Source organism: Capra hircus, chromosome 8 (assembly GCF_001704415.2).
Source record: "Capra hircus breed San Clemente chromosome 8, ASM170441v1, whole genome shotgun sequence".
Classification (NCBI taxonomy): Eukaryota; Metazoa; Chordata; class Mammalia; order Artiodactyla; family Bovidae; genus Capra; species Capra hircus.
In genome coordinates, this window is record NC_030815.1 from 88,885,914 (window position 1) to 88,903,295 (window position 17,382).

Here is a 17,382-nt window from a genome sequence, read left to right on the forward strand (position 1 = left end):
CAGACTTGGGATGAAAGGCAGGCATCAGAGCCATCGGGGATCCTCCCCAGAGTCCCTGACTCGGTACTCCTGGATGGGGCCAGAGAATTTGCATTCTTAGTAAATTGCAGTTGATGCTGGCAGGCAGTCTTGACTTTCGGAACCATCACCAGGTATGAATTGCTAGCCCTTACCTGTCTCGCTGACTGTTTTTCCCCTCTAACATATGGTTGTTTTCATGCCACTTCATATTATAGATCCCAGAGTCCAAGCTGTGAGTTCAAAAGTGGAGGATTAATAAGCATTTATAACTCCATGCAATCACTACTGGCAGATAAAATGCCATCTGCCAGACACAATTTATTTATAATGGGGTTTATACATATTTATAAGTTTGCAAGCAACAAATGCGCAGTTTTAAAACTGGCATATTTTATAGCAGCCAGAAAAATTGCAACTTTATACCAGGACTTGTGAATATCAACTGCATATGTGTATATATATATATATATAAACACACACACATACGTATACCTACTAATTATGACAGATGTTTGTCTCCGTCTGTCTGTACATACGTATATACATATGCATATACCTACATTGATTATTACGGACACACATCTCTGTCTATGTGTGCACATGCAGGTTGGTACCTTGGGACTCCTCCCTGGATTTTGGTATTTTAATTAACATGGACAACTAGAAAGTTACACACATGTTGAGAGTTTGGGGACCGATACGTCCTGGCATCTGCACATGGTCCTGGATGCTGGTCTTGGGGGGAATGGTCTTGGATGCTGCAGGAACAAGACAAGAGGGCCATGAGGGGGCCACCGTGGGAAGTGACAAAGGGACATAGGGAAGAGAAGCCAGTGGGGGAAGACAGGAAAGGAGAGGCTGGGAGAACAGAGAAGGAAAAAGAAAAAAGGTAGGGGGCAGCAAGTCCAGACCTACATCCTATGTTCGTCCAGCAGTGTGTAAAGATAAGCAGGGGTGGGTGTCAGGAGGCTGCCCAGGCAGCTGTGCCTAGGAGCTGAGCGTTGTCTTCCTGGTGCAGCTACACTGCTTGTTGCCTTTACTAACCAGCCTCCTCTTGACCTTGTCTCATGTTAGTTCACATGAGGCAAGCACTGTGTTGTGCCTCTTCGATCATGCAAAGGTTCTGCCTGTCTGCAGTTACAATTCAGTAGAAAACACACACATGGAGGGTATGGGGGCACGACAAGCCTGATGTGTGGCCCACTTCACTAGGACCCTGGACGGTGGGGCTCCTGGGTGGGTCTGGGGAGTCTGAAGTCTTTGCAGATGGGCTGCAGACAGGATGGAGGTTAGAACAGGCAGACACACTGTGGACGGCCCAGGAGGAGGCAGAGACACCCTCATGCATGAACGGTGGTCAGGGGTGGGAGGGATGTGGGAGGCATCCCTGGGGTGCTCCTGCCTCATTCTTGCCTCCTTCTCACAACCACAGATGACCAGAATAATGACCCCCTTAGGCCCAAACACACGGGGCTCCCTCCTGAGGGCTAAGGTATGGAAGAGGCATTCTCATTGAAGAAAGCATGAGAAATGAAATCCCATACAATTTCCAGTTTCTATTTTGTTGTTTCACCTTGAAATGCTGTAGGCAGAAATATGCACACAAGGGGACACATGCCGTGGCCCTGGGTGACTGAAGTCACGAATTCACACTCATCTGGGACATTTTAACCACAACCAAAGTTTCTAACCACTGAATCAAGGGATGATTAAAGCAGAAATCAACAGACAAATCCATTTTTGAACACTGAATAAACTTTTTTGTAACAATTATATGTCGGTTGCAAGTGGAATGTTCTCTGTTCCTTTGACTTTTGACTATAACTTGTTCCAGAGTAAATCTTGTAAAATTAAGGACATGAATGTTTCTTTGTATCCAGAACTAAATAAGAATTAAAATTTGATGCTTAAATCCGAGGATTAGGAGAGAACTCCGTCCCGTGTACATCTAATGTGTAATAATGAGATATTTATTACTTTTTAAAAAGCATTTGGATGGGAAATTATACCTACTGGTAAATATTTGAAAATTTCATGTTTATTTTCCATTAACTTTTGTGAAACAAAAAAGAATTACTGTGACGATCTCTGGTTTATTGCCAATTTACCACTTTCTATGTTGCTACTGGATAAGAATTGGTGTTGGAGATCTCTGAGGAGTGGAAACACAAAACCAACTTCAAGTTTTCTAATTTCTGTTCTTTGAAAGATAATAAAATTGAAATTATTTGGCCAACATCTGGGAGATTTGACAACACAATGGGTTAAGAGAATTGGCTTAAATTCCCTCGTCACGTTCAGTGATTCCACTTCACTCTTTCAGTAAATTATGTGGTTTCCTGTTGTGAGCTCTGCTGCCATGCCGGGCACATCCCTGAACTTCTAGGGCAGCCAGCTGGAGGTGCCACATGGCACTTCTGTGTCTCACCACCATGGCCCAGGAGCAGAGGTTGTCACTCCCACTTAGGCGCGACTGCACTCCTTGTCACTGGTTATCGGAAAATGTGCCTTCATTTTCAGAATAGTGGTGTGTGCGTTTCTGATTATGTAGCAAACCCTTTGATATTTGACTTAGATACTAAAAACATTTGAGTGTGGAGGTTTTGCACTCATAGATACATTTAAAAGCATGGAATTGGTAATTTAACTACAAGTTTTCTATAACGTACACCTCGTTAATAATACATTTCTGTGAAAGGCTCTTTTCCAGTGTAGATGAACCATGGGTCAAGGTTGGAGAGAAACAACTGTTCTCTAAATAGTCTGATGTTAACTGGCTGTCAATGTGAGTCTGTGGGCAATAAAGAATATTGTGAAAAGTCTCTCATTTGGATGGTGGATCTTGTATTGCTTCATGAAGGGGAGGAAGGGAGTTGGAAGCCTTTCCATAGAAAGCAGATATTCTCAATTATTCCCCAGGAGACCTTTTAAAATACAATCACAGCAGAGTCCTGTTGGGGACACCAAAGGTGTGGGAGGAAAATGGCAGTTTGACAAAAGCATTCCTGATGGGATTTAGGTAAACTTCTGCCCACTTGGCCTTGGGCAAAATCAAAGGTGGCAGTAGGTTGTGGTTTTTGTTACATGATGGAACCACACACTGCAGCTTGCACATATGTTAATGGCAGACATTTGAAATCCAAGTGCTCTGTAACAGAGAAATGATGAATTTCTGTGTACACCCACAGTACACCCACAGTTACTTTTGGGGGCAGATTTCTTCAGGAATGTCACTACCAAATAGCGATGCCAAACACTGGCTCCTTTCTGTGTAAGAATGCAAGGTGGAGAGGTAAAAACTTGCCATCTATGATGGATAAAGCTAGAAAAAAGGGCTGGTTTATCAAGTCTCTCCTGGTGCCTCCACTGCACCAAATGGAGCAGAACCCGCCCTCCCCTCTCTTTTGGCTGCACTTCGGCTGCCATGACTCTTACAGTTTTCTCCCCATTGAAAGGGCGGCCTATTGACCTCCTCCCCTGTTGACCTCCTTCCCTACTGACCTCCTTCCCTGTTGACCTACCAAATTTCATGGAAAGCGAAAGTGTTGGTTGCTCAGTCATATCTGACTCTTTGCAACCCCATGGACTATAACCCGCCAGGCTCCCCCGTCCATGGAATTCTCCAGCAAGAATACTGGAGTGGGTTGCCATTCTCTTCTCCAGGGAATCGTCCTGACCCAGGGATTGAACCTGAGTCTCCTGCATTGCAGGTGGATTCTTTACCATCTGAGCCACTTCCCACAAGCAGAGCTGGTATTTTCGGAATCTTTGGCGTATTGGGTGCTATTCCACCAATGTTAGCACCCAATACACCAAAGTTTCCAAAAATACCAGCTCTGCTACTGGGAAGTATAGGGGAAATGCTACTAGAGTTCTCAGAGTGATATAATTCCCGGAGAAACAGCTAGCAGCAGGTGAGAGCTCATGCTGTCCCTCTGCATATCACCAGGGGCAGCCTTAGTGTACACAGCTCCCCACATGGACTTCCGACAACCAGTTTATACAAAGGCTTTCAATTTTATTTTATTTTTAACAAACATACATGGGACTCGATAAAGGTTGCTAACTGAATGAGCTCTAACAGACAGGTTCTCTGTGGCTTTGACACACTCAGCTTCTAAATGATCAGCTAGCTAGTTAGGATTGTACACTTGGTACTTTTTGCTGTTGTTCAGTCATTCAATCATGTCCAGCTCTTTGCCACCTCATGGACTGTAGCCCACAAGGCTCCTCTGTCCATGGGATTTCCTAGGCAAGATTATCGGAGTGGGTTGCCATTTCCTTCTCTGACACTTGGTACTAAATTTGATTATTATTATTTTTTGCATATATCAAATAGACACAATGACTGTTTTGGGGTATTTTTCATGCAGATTGATTGAAAGTGTTGTGCTACCTCAAAAAAAAGTTGAGGTTATGGTGCAGTGTTATATTACTATTAGCGCCAGAGAGCTGGAGCCCCCAAGCAACTCAGAACTAACATATAAAGTTCTTAAGTCATTTCACCACTGAAGACAAAATGCAATACTCAATATTTGGGCTCTCTGAGGCAATTTTGTTGTTATTTTCTTAGCCCAGTATCTTAATGCTTAACTATTCTATAAATGCTCCCAGTTTTCTCAGGCTGTTTGACAAGAGAATAAGCTCCTTTTCAGTGATGTGATGAAAACAACTAAAATGCCGCTGATGAGCATGTCCTTGAAAATAGGATTTATCTCCATCAGCAACAAAAACTAAGAAAGATGTTGGGTGGTACATGGTCACCCAGGACCCATGAAAATGTTCCTTTATAAAGAGGAGCTTGCATGAGATAACAAAGAGGAATCACTTTTTCTCTGAAAAGTTACTCACGTGTTAAGGCTACTCTTTTAGTCTTTACTCAGGCAAAATTCCCACTGAACCTAAAAACTTCAGGGGTTCTGAAGTGAGGCTTACACAGGTAAGAATCCTTTTGAAGGTTCCTTTTTATCTTTTTAAAAAACAAAGGACTCAGTACATCAACTACGTACTTATGACAACTCTGAAATTTGTATATTTTCATCCATTTGTACTTCATGAAGAATCCTTGGGGATGACTGTGTACAAAAATGCCTTCTAAGTAATTCCTTCTAAAGGTAAAGAGTGATACAGGGTCAACCTGTGTTAAAATGAAAGATTACAATATTGCTACCTCTCTCTGAAGAAAGCACAAAGTGCCAGATCACAGTTAAACTGCTCTAACGGTCGCGGTAAGGGTCAGCTTTCAGGAATCCACGAGGCTGTTGACGGCCCCAGCTGCTCAGCTGTAACAGCACAGGGGGGTTGCTAACTTGATGCTTTTCTGATACAGATTCAAACTCAACACAGGATCACAGCGCTGTCCTGTAAGCATCTTCGAATTCAACAGAAACTCCCCATTATGTCGGAAAGGTGAAATGGGCCAGGGGTCTGTCCTCTGCTTCTCCCTCTTGGATTCTTTTCTTGACTGGTGTAGGGCACGGGCTCCTGGAATACCTTGGCTGGCTTTTCTAGGATTTGGAGAAACCCCAAACAACTGGGTAATTTGGCTAATTTGACTTTTGGATGAGCTTAAGACTCCTCAGGGAGAAATGACGGAAGACAAGCAGGAGTCCCCTTGGGGGACGTACATCCACAGAACTCACTCGTTCTCTCCTGGATCCTCCAGACGCAGTCAAGGGCATCTCAGGACAGTTGGGGGTCAGATGCATACATCTGAGACCAGCCTCAGACAAGCCCTTTTAGAGGGGTTGCGCTTTCCAAATCTGCTTAACGTGACACTTTGTGTCAGTCTGAAGAGCCTGCAACTGGCCTGTCCACCTAGTTTCCAGTCACGTCCTCATACTTGGTGGTTCAGCCAGAACTTACTTGTCCTCCCTGTTACATAACGACACCATGTACTGCAGCTCACATAGGTACCAATGGCAGACATTTGAAACGCAAGTGCTCTGTAACACAGAAATGATGACTATACAGCATCCATCCGTGCACAGTCAGTGTAGTGTAGTCACCGAACAGCATCCTGGGATGATGATGTTCCTGGGAAACACATTGCACAGTGTGTGTGGTCCAACACCTTCCCTCTCCAGACAGAGGCCAGAGAGGAGGGAGGATTCAGGAGAAGGTGGCTGCTGACATCAGCAGCTTGGTACATTTGGAAGACCCTAGAGCCTAAATGGACAAGGCATGGTGTCTGCACTGAAAAGCATTGGCAATTCCTTGGGCCCCCTCCTGAAGAGACATCTACACCAGGCCAGGCTGTTGGCAGAACAGCTTTCTCGAGTCCCAGATCTGGAAATACCCCCATGGTGAGGCATGCAATCCAGAAGAACGTGGCTGCAGGGTTGGTCGCTGCTCTTCCTGTGGCGATGCAAGGACCCCAGGTTCCTTGAGGCCCACACCCTCACTTGTATATGACTCCATTCTGCAGGGTTTTGTTTCTGTCGGTGATGCAGGGTGAGGCGGCCGTTTGGGGGAGATCTTCCTTGCTTTTGGGGGAGGGGCTGCTGTTATTGCTGCCGCTGGATTTACTTCTGCTTGGATCGAGAGCGGGCTGGATGGGTGAAGAGTGGGCTCCCCGGCCCCTGACCAGGCAGGTGCAGACAAGTCGGAAGAAGGCCCGCCGCATCTCCTTGCTGGCCAGCGTGTAGATGACGGGGTTCATGGCAGAGTTGAGCACGGCCAGCACGATGAACCACTGGGCCTTAAACAGGATAGCGCACTCCTTCACCTTGCAGGCCACATCCACAAGGAAAAGGATGAAGAGTGGGGACCAGCAGGCGATGAACACGCTCACCACGATCACCACGGTCCGCAGCAGGGCCATGGACCGCTCTGAGTTGTGTGGGCTGGCCACCCTGCGGCTGCTGGACTTCACCAGGAAGTAGATGCGTGCGTACAGGATCACGATGGTCACCAGGATGGCCATGAAGATGCTGATGCAGAATGCGATGTACTTCTTGGAGTAGAGGGGCAGGATGGTGGAGCAGTCGGGGAGGTTGTGCAGGCAGTTCCAGCCCAGGATGGGTAAGGCGCCCAGCGAGAAGGCGATGAGCCAGCACATCCCGATCAGAAGAAACACGCGGTGCTTCTTGTTGGCATCGTACGGCCTCATTTTGATCATAGTCAAATGTCTCTCGATAGCAATGGCCAGCAGGCTACAGGTGGACGCCCCAAGGGCCACAAACATGCTGCCTTCCCGTAGGAACCAGACCGTCAGAGAGAGGCTCAGCGTCCTCTTGCCCGACATCAGAATGTTGACCTTGTAGGCTATGCCGGCCAGCAGGTCGCAGAGGGCCAGATTACCGATGAAAAAGTACATGCGGTTGTGGAATTTATTGTTTTTCCAGATGGCAATCAAGACCATCAGGTTCTCCAAGACAATGAAGCTGCAGACGATCAAGAACAGCACTGTGGTGAGTGTGCTGCCGTCGGGGGCGTCCTTCAGCCGGCCCTCCAGCTTGCCGACGTAGCTGTAATGTTCGTGCAGGGTTTCGTTGGAGGTATAAGGTCTGGGGCGTGGCGTGAGAATCAGCGCCATCACTTGGAACTCACAATCAGTTAGCTCCTGAATACACCAGAGGGCGCCCTGAGAACGTCCATTTCCAGGGAAAACACTGCTTTCTGCTTAGGCTGCAACAGGGATCCAGGCCAGACACCGGCTAGGGTGTTGAGAATAGGCTCCTACGAAAAGATAAAAGGAGAGAGAGCCCAGTGATAAAGTAACAGCACCTAAGAACAACAGCAGCAACAGAGTTGGAGAAAGTCACTAAAAATGCTGAAGCATTTGGATGGCTGATCCATAGGGCCCAAAGAGGGCCTTTAACCCAGGCCAACTTCCTATGTGACTGTGGAGACCAGAAGAAGCAGTTCTGTGTCTACAGTTGCCAAGGAGGGAAATTCTGTGATCGAGCACTGCCATCATTCAGTCATGTAATCCAAACACACGGATTTAAATCCAAAGAACACTTCCACCTGGAAATCTCAAGGACTTAAGAAAGCTGACCAGTTCATACTCATCTACTGTGCACACATGCACGCTAAGTCGCTTCAGTCGTGTCCAGCTCTGTGTGACCCTATGGGCTGTAGCCTGCCAGGCCCCTCTGTCCATGAGATTCTCCAGGCAAGAATACTGGAGTGGGTTGCCATGCCTTCCTCCAGGGAATCTTCCCAACCCAGGAATCGAACCTGCATCTCTGTGTCTCCTGCAAGGGCAAGTGAATTCTTCACCACTAGCACCACCTGGGGAGCCCCATTTCCTGCACAGGAGCTGGTAAACCCTTATTCCCAGTTAGCGAGAGAGAAACAGAGATTATGTCAGGTCCAAAAAATAAGATGGAATTCAGAATAAGGCCCACTGATTTCTGAAACCTCCTTGATGGGTTTTGGAGCAATGTTGTAGGAAGTAGTCACACTTCCCTGGAATCCCTGGGACCAAGGCCAAGACCAGAAATCAAATCTAGATGGCCTTCAGGTCTGCCCCACAGAGAGCTCAGAGACAAACCATCTGGTCACCAAAGGAAGAACAGCACAATCCACACATGGGCCACAGGGCCACTCCCTGAGTGAGCAGCTAATCGTGGAGCCAGGGGAAGAAAGAATATAAACCTGTATAAGTGGAATCAACCGCTACTGAGACTAAAGGAAGAAGAACAAGGACAAGCAAGTGGATTTTTGAGTTTGGCTTAAAATTCGGAGTTTAGATAGAACTGTCGAAACTGCCAAAACTCAATCAGTGTGTGTGAATGGAAAGAAACAACCAACCTGGGAGCATTAGTGATAATGGGGCAGAGAGCCCAAGAGCCAGGCTTCCAACGGCCCTTCCCCTGCTGGACCTCTACGCACCCCCACCCCCACGTGGCTTTGTCCAAAGGCTTCTTGTGATGTCCAAGGCAGAGTACACCCATCTACCAAGGTAGAAATGGTTTTCGCTAAATGCACTGATTCTAAATTAAAACTATGAATATTTAAATATATAATGAAACTCAAACAAGGTCAATTTACATCAGCCTACTGTGTGGATCTGGTTCTATCTAGACAGTTCTATCTAAACTCTGAAGTTTTTTAACTTTTATAAGTTTAAATCACAGCCCTCAGTTTGTCTCGGCGGCACATGGACCACTCTCCAGAGAAGTGGGGCTCTGCATTTTGGGGTGCAGTGGAATCTGAAGGCCTGGTACAACTGCTGAGCTCATTCCAGAGAAGGCCTCAGTGGCAGGGGGACCCGGGGGCTCAGCCTGGATAGCTGCTCTGTGAGTGAGAAGCAGAGGAGGCTCTAGACGGAGCTCCCTGACCAAGGGCTCTCCAGATGGATGCCTTCCTGCCACTCGGGTGCTGGCTCCAGGGCCTGAGGATGTTGTCAAGCCTCCACTCCCTTAATTTGGGGGAGCCTGGTTTTCTGACATGGGGCAAAGACGGCCCCACTGCTTTGCAGAGATCTCTTCTAGTGTCCTGGAGGTTTGTGTGTGGCTTACTGTGGAAACCACATGAGCCCCTGGTGTCTCAGTGAAGTTTGAGGTCACGGAGGGCCGGGAGTCAACTTTACCACCAAATATTGGGGCCTGCCAAGGTCTCCACATAGCTGATGAGCCTCGGAGGCAGCACCCGACCCTGGGGCTGTCTCCCCTTACCCAGGGGCACTGTGAGGCCTCATGTAGGAGGCAGTCTCCCTATCCAGCCCTGGTCCCCCCTGCTTGGTCTGCGATAAGGGGCCTGGTCTCCCAGAGACAGAAGCAGGGGTGGTGGGGGTCAGCTCGTGGGCCACTCCCCTCAACAGCTTACCTCTTTTCCATTTTTATTTAAATCGTGGCCATGCTTAAGGCTCCAGGTCAACTTCTACCAGCTCTATAGCATTTTCTGGAATCATCCTGGCCCAGCACACCACTTTTTAAAACAAACTGCAAACTGTTTTTTAAGGATAGAGATAGGAGCAGCAGCTGACACTCTCGGAGCACTTTCCTGGGGCCCCTTATTTCATCCTCTCCATCTCTCCTCTCACAGCACCACGTACATTAACGGTGCCCAGTAAATGCGTGTGCCCCTCGTTGCTGCTCATCTTAAGTGCTCTCGTCTGTGGGCACTGAATGGAGTCTCTGAGCTCCCACTTTGCTGACTTTTCCTGGCTGTCGTAGGAAACCCAGCACAGGAGAGCCTAGCCACCTGGTTATCTTTCCAACACCTCCCACCCCAGAGCACAACCCTGAGAGTGTGCTTGGCATTTCCACATGGATACCCTGTCACGGCACCACGTGTGTCCTTGTTCACAGATAAGGCACGACCCAAAGGCAGGGAAGAGGAACACACGCGCTGCTCCAGTGAGAGTCACAAAGCAGCAGCATCCTGAGAGGGGCTGTTTTTCCTCTGAGGGCAATGGGGTCATGTAGCTGGCTGGAGGGCCCTCCAACACTCCCTGTCCCCAGCCCCACCCTTGCCCCCGCCACTCCAGGCCACCGGCTGCCATGTCCAGGTGGCCGCCCCTCTATCCCAGGACCTGATGCTGGTGAGCATAACATGAGGAGTTATGATGGTGACCTAGCACCAGAACAGCCTGAATGATCAAAATATACAAACATTACAGAAAAGGAGAGCAATGTGAATTGTATCGTAATTTCCCCTCACACCGGGGCGAAACAGCTCCAGGAAACTGCATCTGAAAGCCTTTTGGAAACAGGGTGTCCGAAGTTTCTCTCCTGTGCCCTAGTTTGCCTGCGATAACTCCACGGCCTTTAAATACCTCATGGCCCCCTTGAGACAGTCTCTGCCCCTCCGACTGTGCTCTACAGTACAGAGAGGAGGGCTGCGAGTCCCTTTAAAATTGCTGGATGTGGACTTCTCTTGGGAATAAAGGGCGGAGGAAGTACACCGCAGGCTCCACAGACTCACATTCATTTTTTTCCCCCTCAATATGTAGAGTTTTGATAAACTTGAGTAGAGGGTACGAAAGGAAACAATAAAAACGAATACCCAGCAAGAAAATAACCAAAATGACAATAGTTTAAGATGTGCCAGAAACCCATCAAAACCATGAATCCTGAGGGTGAACACATTTTCCCATTAATGCTCGATTTATAATTTCCCTTAATTAAATATGTATCACTCAAGGAGCATATTTTCTCAGAACATCTTCTATAAAATACCGACCTCCACACTGTGCGTAACTGGAAGATACCCATCTCTCTTTGGAACCAAAAAAGCTTATTTCCTTTGGGTTATTAACATTAAAAAGCTGATCCCATCTGAGAGTTTTGTGCCAGCCCAAAGATTAGATTGATTTTGGATAGATCTGAATGCCACTATGCATGGTCAAAACCGTCTCACGGGTGAGTTCCTGCCTCCATCCGAAAGGATGCAACACAGACTCCAAGTCTGCGGGGAGAATGCTCTGCCCCCTCCCTGGTCCCTGAATCTTTGAGAGTCAGCTGGCTCTGCTCATGGAGAGGTGGGCATCAGCCCTCTGTGTCTCACCCATCCTGCTGCTGCCAGTCACCGCAGGAGTGCTGGGCACCGTGGGCACCAGGGTTCCTGGGATACCCAACCTTTCCTATCCCTCATGGCCTCTTCTAGTCACTAACCACTAGAATGGCACCACTCTCTGGACTTCTTATCCCTTAGAGTAATTTAGCCTGTGTCTGACGCTCACATAAATGGAGTCATGAAGCTGTGCCTGGCATCTTCTTCTCAACGTGATGTTCCTGTGAGCTTCCTGCTCAATGTGAGTCATGCAGAGAGATGTGGGTAACTCCTTCCCATTGCTCCTGCAGTGTGGATGGATACTTTCTGGGCTGTGGACATGGAGTGGTTTCCCTGTGCCGTTGTCCTCAGCAGTGCTGTTAGGACGAGCTAAGGATGTCCCCTGTGGTGAGCATGTGTCTGTGTGCCAAGGGGTACCATGGACTTCCTACTGCTGATGCCTAGGCTGGGTTTTGATGGAGGGTCCCCACAGAGGCTTACGGGTCTCAGCCAGCGGTCCTGAGAACTGTCTTTGTGGGTAGCTGGAGAAGTCCCCACCGAGGGTGAGAGTTACACATTACAAATGCTCACATTTAAAGATAAGGTCTGGGGCTGGTAGTGACCAGACCAGTATCTGCCTTTCCATTGTAAAAATTGGATCACTGCTTAATTTTCACTTGCATACTGAAAAATACGGCCTGATGCTGAAAATGTGGCTGGGTGCCAGCTAGTCATGTACATATTCAAAAAACCTGGCCAGTTATAGAAGACACGTGGTGCTCCTGCTCATGCGCAGTGGTCTTCCAACAAACCCAGATTCCGACAGAGCTGTGCCTGAGAGCAGGCTTTACTTATATCCGTAAGCAGAGCTCTCCCTCCCAAACTGTGCTCGGGTCATCCAGACCCCCGCAGACTTCTCCCCTCACCCACTCTGAGTGAGGATTTGACTGCCTGCATTTCACTGTGAAGGTAAAGGCGGTATACTGCCCGCTCCTGGGCTTGTCTTCCGTCTATTCAACAGAGATCTGCTACCTAAGAGTTTTCACTCCATCCTCATTCAGGTGGGGTCTTTGAGTCTACCTCAAGGCATTCCAACACCAAGGCTTTTCTTTCTGCAGAGAAGGAATATGACGCCTTCTAGAAGGTGGTTCATAGGGGTGTCACCCCATCCTCCTCCCGCCATTCCAAGGAAGAGCATCTGTGGGGGGAGGGGGAGGGGGCCAGGCAGAGCCCGATGGATTCCAGATGTGTTTTCCACGCTGGAGAGTCACTTTCTCTACTCACGTCACTTTGAAAAATAAACAAACTATAAAAAGAAGGAAAAGGGGAAAAAAACAAAGGAAAATATTTCACCAGTCTGGGGTCCGTCTCTTTTTCTTGGTAATGGCCAAAAAAAAAAAAAAAAAAGCTCAATAAGATAGTGAGACACTGATTTCTCCTGGTAAGATGCAAGGTGTTATATTTTTAAAATGCTATATTCTCCCAGTTCATCCCACAAACTGAATTAAAACACAAAGTATTTGTCACCAAGTAAAATTTCTTGGAAAGCAAGGTTTGTTTTTTTTTTCCCCCACTTAGAAGAATTTAGAAAGGAAATAATGAGTTGGCTGTTTCATGGCCCCAACAAAATTCCTTTGCTAATGAGTATTTCCCTTCACTCAGGGGTTTTTTAGGTGACCTCACTCTGCTTTCAGAGATGGTTCATGACAAGAGGTGTTACATACTCAGCCTCGCATTCCTGCATGTTGCTCTGGACCCATTAGTGGAGCGCCTGGTGAGAAAGGCTGTTACAGACGAACCACATCAGGATTCTACATCTTCCCCTTTCTTCTCCAGATTGCAGAAGTGAGTTTGTCCCCAGTCAGATTTCCTACTTTTATGCAGCTTCTACAAAGGTTATTCTCTCAGCAAACAAGGCTCAGATGCTAACAGAGATCTGACAGCAGTCCAAGGAGTCCCATGTATGCAGGTTGTGCCCACAACCAAGTCCAGCTTGAACATCTGCCTCTCTGCATGTTCTCCTGGGCATCCAGGCTCATCGGTCTGAGGGCAAATGCTTTTGATGCAAGAGGTCTTTATCTTCATTGCTTTTCTGCCAGGTTTTTCAAACTATCTCTTCTCTGCTTGTTCTAAGGAAGGGTACAGGACTGAATTCCTACCAAGGCTGTCACAGCACGAATCAAAGTGTGTGGAAATGAGTTCCTCTAGGCACACGAAAATGAGAGGTGTTCTGGGCAGGAAGTGGTAACCGCAGGGCTCCTTTCATCCGTTCCCACAGCAGCACCCTTGCTTGGTGGCATGGCATGCGCTCTGCGCGCTGCGCCTTGCAGGCGCCACGGCTGAGACCACCGCAGCATCTGCTTCCAAATGGACACAGGAGGAAACTGAGCCTGTGGCGCAGCTTGGCAGAGGCTGTGCAGGGCTGGATGCCCATGTCATCGGACTCCAGTGCACCACATGAGGGATAAGCTCTTCCAGAAGCTGTCGCTTTTCCATGCGTTCCTCACCTATCTAGCGACACGGGTGCCACCAGCATATTTAGAACAGAACTGCTTCTAGCTACTATGCTAGCAAAATGCTGGAATGCTGAATCTGGGGGCTTGACTGAAATATACGGAAAACTCTGACCCCAAGGAAATGGAGCATCATCTTCAAGGCAAAGAGCCTACAAATGACTCAGGATTCCCACTCCAGCTCACAGTTCCAACCAGACGTTAGAACCACCCGATGGGTTCCACACCCTCCTCTGAACAACCTTGTCACTGATTTACCTGACTGGCTATGCCCTGGCCTTTCCAGATGCCACTGTGATTCCTTAAAAACAGAATAAAAATGAAACAAAAGAAACTTTATGCCTAGTAACTATAACAACAAGTTAAAAAGTATTATTAACTAAAGCTAGACAGGAAAAGTCTAGCATATCATCTCCAAAAGCTCATGGAATATCTTTTTCATTCATTTTAATTGGAGGATAATTGCTTTACAATATTGTGCTGGTTTCTGCCATACATCAACACGGTATCAGCCATAGGTGTACATATATGCCCTCCCTCTTGAAGCTCCCTCCCACCTCCCACCCCATGTCACCCCTCTAGGTTGTCACAGAACACCTGATTTGAGTTCCCTGCTTCAAACAGCAAATCTTCACTGGTTATTTAATTTTACATATGGTAATATATATATTTCAATGTTCTTTAGGTAATTAACCAATTTTACAGAAAACATATGGCAAGGGAATAATACAAAGTGGCTCCAAAACTGATAAGAAAGGAATCATGAAACCAAATGTGGGGAAACAGAAAGCCTGTATAGCCCAGGGGCAGCTCAGTCTCAGCTAACTGGCCAACACAGTAGATTGCCCTAGGCTGCCATGCCAGCTGTATAATCCCAAATCCTGGCAGAGAAAAAGGTTTTCACCAGTTGGGCAACAACAAATGTTTCAAGATTATTTTATGCTCAAATTCCCATGTCTTTGTAACAAAAATATATGCATACACAGTAGGTCTTGAAACATTTTTAGGGGGTCGAAGAGATACCGTGGAATCAAATTAGTGTCATAATTTCCAGGTAAAGGAAAACCAGTCCCTAAATTTTGAGACATAAAGTCATTAGGCCCATTCGTAAGATAGGCCTTGTACAAGAAACGGTAGCTTCACTATCCACGTATGGTAGAAAACTAGGAGCGTCATGCACTTAATGGAATTCACAAATATAAAGAGGAAAGCAGTATTTTCAGAGATGAATACTGGGCGAGGAATCATTGCATCTGTATCTTAATGGCTGATTTTGCGTTTCGGATCCCTGGTGTCAGGAGACTAGAGCGCCTGGACTAGCAGGCCCAAAGTGCAAGTTTTCTGACTGAGAAAACTCGATGTGTGGTTCACCTATGGTAACAAAAGTATTCAAACTGGCACTGAGCTCTGCATCAGTTGAGTCCACAACTCTTTGAGTACCACACACACACACACACACACACACACCCCACATCACACACACACACCCCCCCCAGAACCACCCCCATCCTCATTAGTCATATACCCACAGATCATAGTCCTGCCCTTGTACTTTCTAGGAATTAAATTTTTCTTACATGTAAGATTTTCATCAATGAAGAAAGGAATGTTGTAAAAATAAATCATGAAGACATAATTCTTTGGGGCTTCCCTGATGGCTCAGATGGAAAAGAATCTGCCTGCAATGGGGGTTTGGATCCCGGAGAAGGGGATGGCTACCCACTCCAGTATTTTTGCCTGGAGGAGTCTATGGATAGAGAAGCCTGGTGGGCTACAGCCCACCGGGTTGTGAAGAATCAGACAGGACTGAGCGACTAACACTTTACTTCCAGGATTCTGTACAATGTCTGCAACTTCTAACTCCAGACTTTAAAAGATGCCTGATTCTCTAAGTACCCAGAGCTCCAGAGGCAGACTCATTCATGCTCTTCATCTTCAAAGTAAAGCATGTTCCCTTTAAAAATCCAACAAGAAGTCCCTCTCTTACATCTAAATATAAATACACCACAAAGAAATATGTCCTTGGCAATGTCCAACGTCAGGAAGAGAGAAAGTAAGGAGAAAGAGGAGAGAGAACAATTTGGAGACTATGGTGGGGGCACGGGGTTAAGTGGCAAAGTTAGCACTTTCCTGCAATCGTCGAAGAAGGACCACAGTAGTCGCTTCCCCGGATTTATCTCAATATGACTGTAACTTACTGATCTTCCCTGGGAACCTCATTACCGCACCGTAGAACTTTTGTCTTCCAGACTCCTTTTCCCGTCCCCCCACCTTCACCCCCCGCCCGGTTCCGACAGCCCCGACTGCCTTGTTTGAGAAATGGAAGGAAAACTGGAACTTTGCGGCGAAGAAAATAAAATAGAACGATTTCCCCAAGAGAACAAGAACACACACTTCCAGAGCCCCCAGGTCCGCATTCCAGGCGGTATAAACTTAATTATCCCAGGAAAAGGACCCATGGCGCGTCTCTGTGAAGAGTCACTTCTCTTTCATTCGGCGTTTAAATGCTCTAACTGTAGTTAAAAAAGGAGCCATCCCCACTTCCCCCGCCCGGGTTCAGTCCCCAGAATGGACGACCTGGTGGGAGTGGGCGATGCTGATGCGGTGTGCTCGCCCGCCCAGGTCCACGTCGCGATGGGCTGGATGGCCTGGAAGACGGGCTGGAAATCCGTGAGAAAAGCGGACCCAGCTGCCCCCACCCAGCCCGGGAGCCCGGGCCTTCTGTCCCGCCGGCTCACCTCTATCCGAGAAGGGCGCTCGGACCCTCGGCATCTTGGCACCCCTTCCTGCCCTCCCGGTGCCGGGGCTCCGGGATAGACTCGGCGCTCGGGGCTGGGGACCCTGCCCGGGCCGAGAGTCTCGCTCGGGTTACTGCGGCCACCGCGCTGGGCGCCGGGTTCCTGTCGCGTGTCTCCTAGACCTGCTTCCTCAGCCTCTGCCCCCGCCGGCCCCGGCGCAAACTTTTCCAGCTAACCCCGGGGTCTGGGCCCGCGCCCCGCCTCCCCGCCCGGCCGTCCAGCCCTCATCTCCCCGCGTCCCAGCCCCTTACTCCCGCCCCCGCAAGACCCTCCTACCCGGACCTCCTTCCCCACCTCCCGGCGCCCCGCCCCAGCTCCCGGCCCCGCTGCATCTCCCCCGCTCCCTGCGGCTCCCCCACCCGCATCTTTTCCCCCTCTGCCCCTTAAGTCCCCACCTTCCCGCTTCCCACGCCCCCACCGTCCTGGGCCCCTCCCCCGTCTCCCCGCCCTCCGCCCTCACTCCTCTCTTCTCGGCCCCCACCACCTTTGTACTTCTTCCCTCAGCGTTGAGCCCCTATATCCCCATCCCTCCTCCCCTCCCCGCAGCCCCTGCATCCCACTTTCTCGCTCTCGGCTCCTGCCCTCGCCCCCCAACGCCTTCATCC

General features: G+C 48.4%; 1 protein-coding gene across 1 annotated transcript; it reads right to left on the reverse strand.

Moving 5' to 3' along the window:
• On the reverse strand, positions 4,026-16,999 carry S1PR3 (sphingosine-1-phosphate receptor 3). The gene is made up of 2 exons (XM_005684237.3): positions 16,718-16,999; positions 4,026-7,701 (listed from the first exon to the last, which is right to left on the reverse strand). Exon 2 carries the CDS (start codon positions 7,556-7,558, stop codon positions 6,422-6,424), a length of 1,137 nt encoding a protein of 378 aa, XP_005684294.1. The 5' UTR covers positions 7,559-7,701; positions 16,718-16,999; the 3' UTR covers positions 4,026-6,421.

Coding starts and splice junctions, on each gene's coding strand:
- S1PR3 (XM_005684237.3), bottom strand. CDS start 7,558: ATGGCGCTGATTCTCACGCCACGCCCCAGACCTTATACCTCCAACGAA.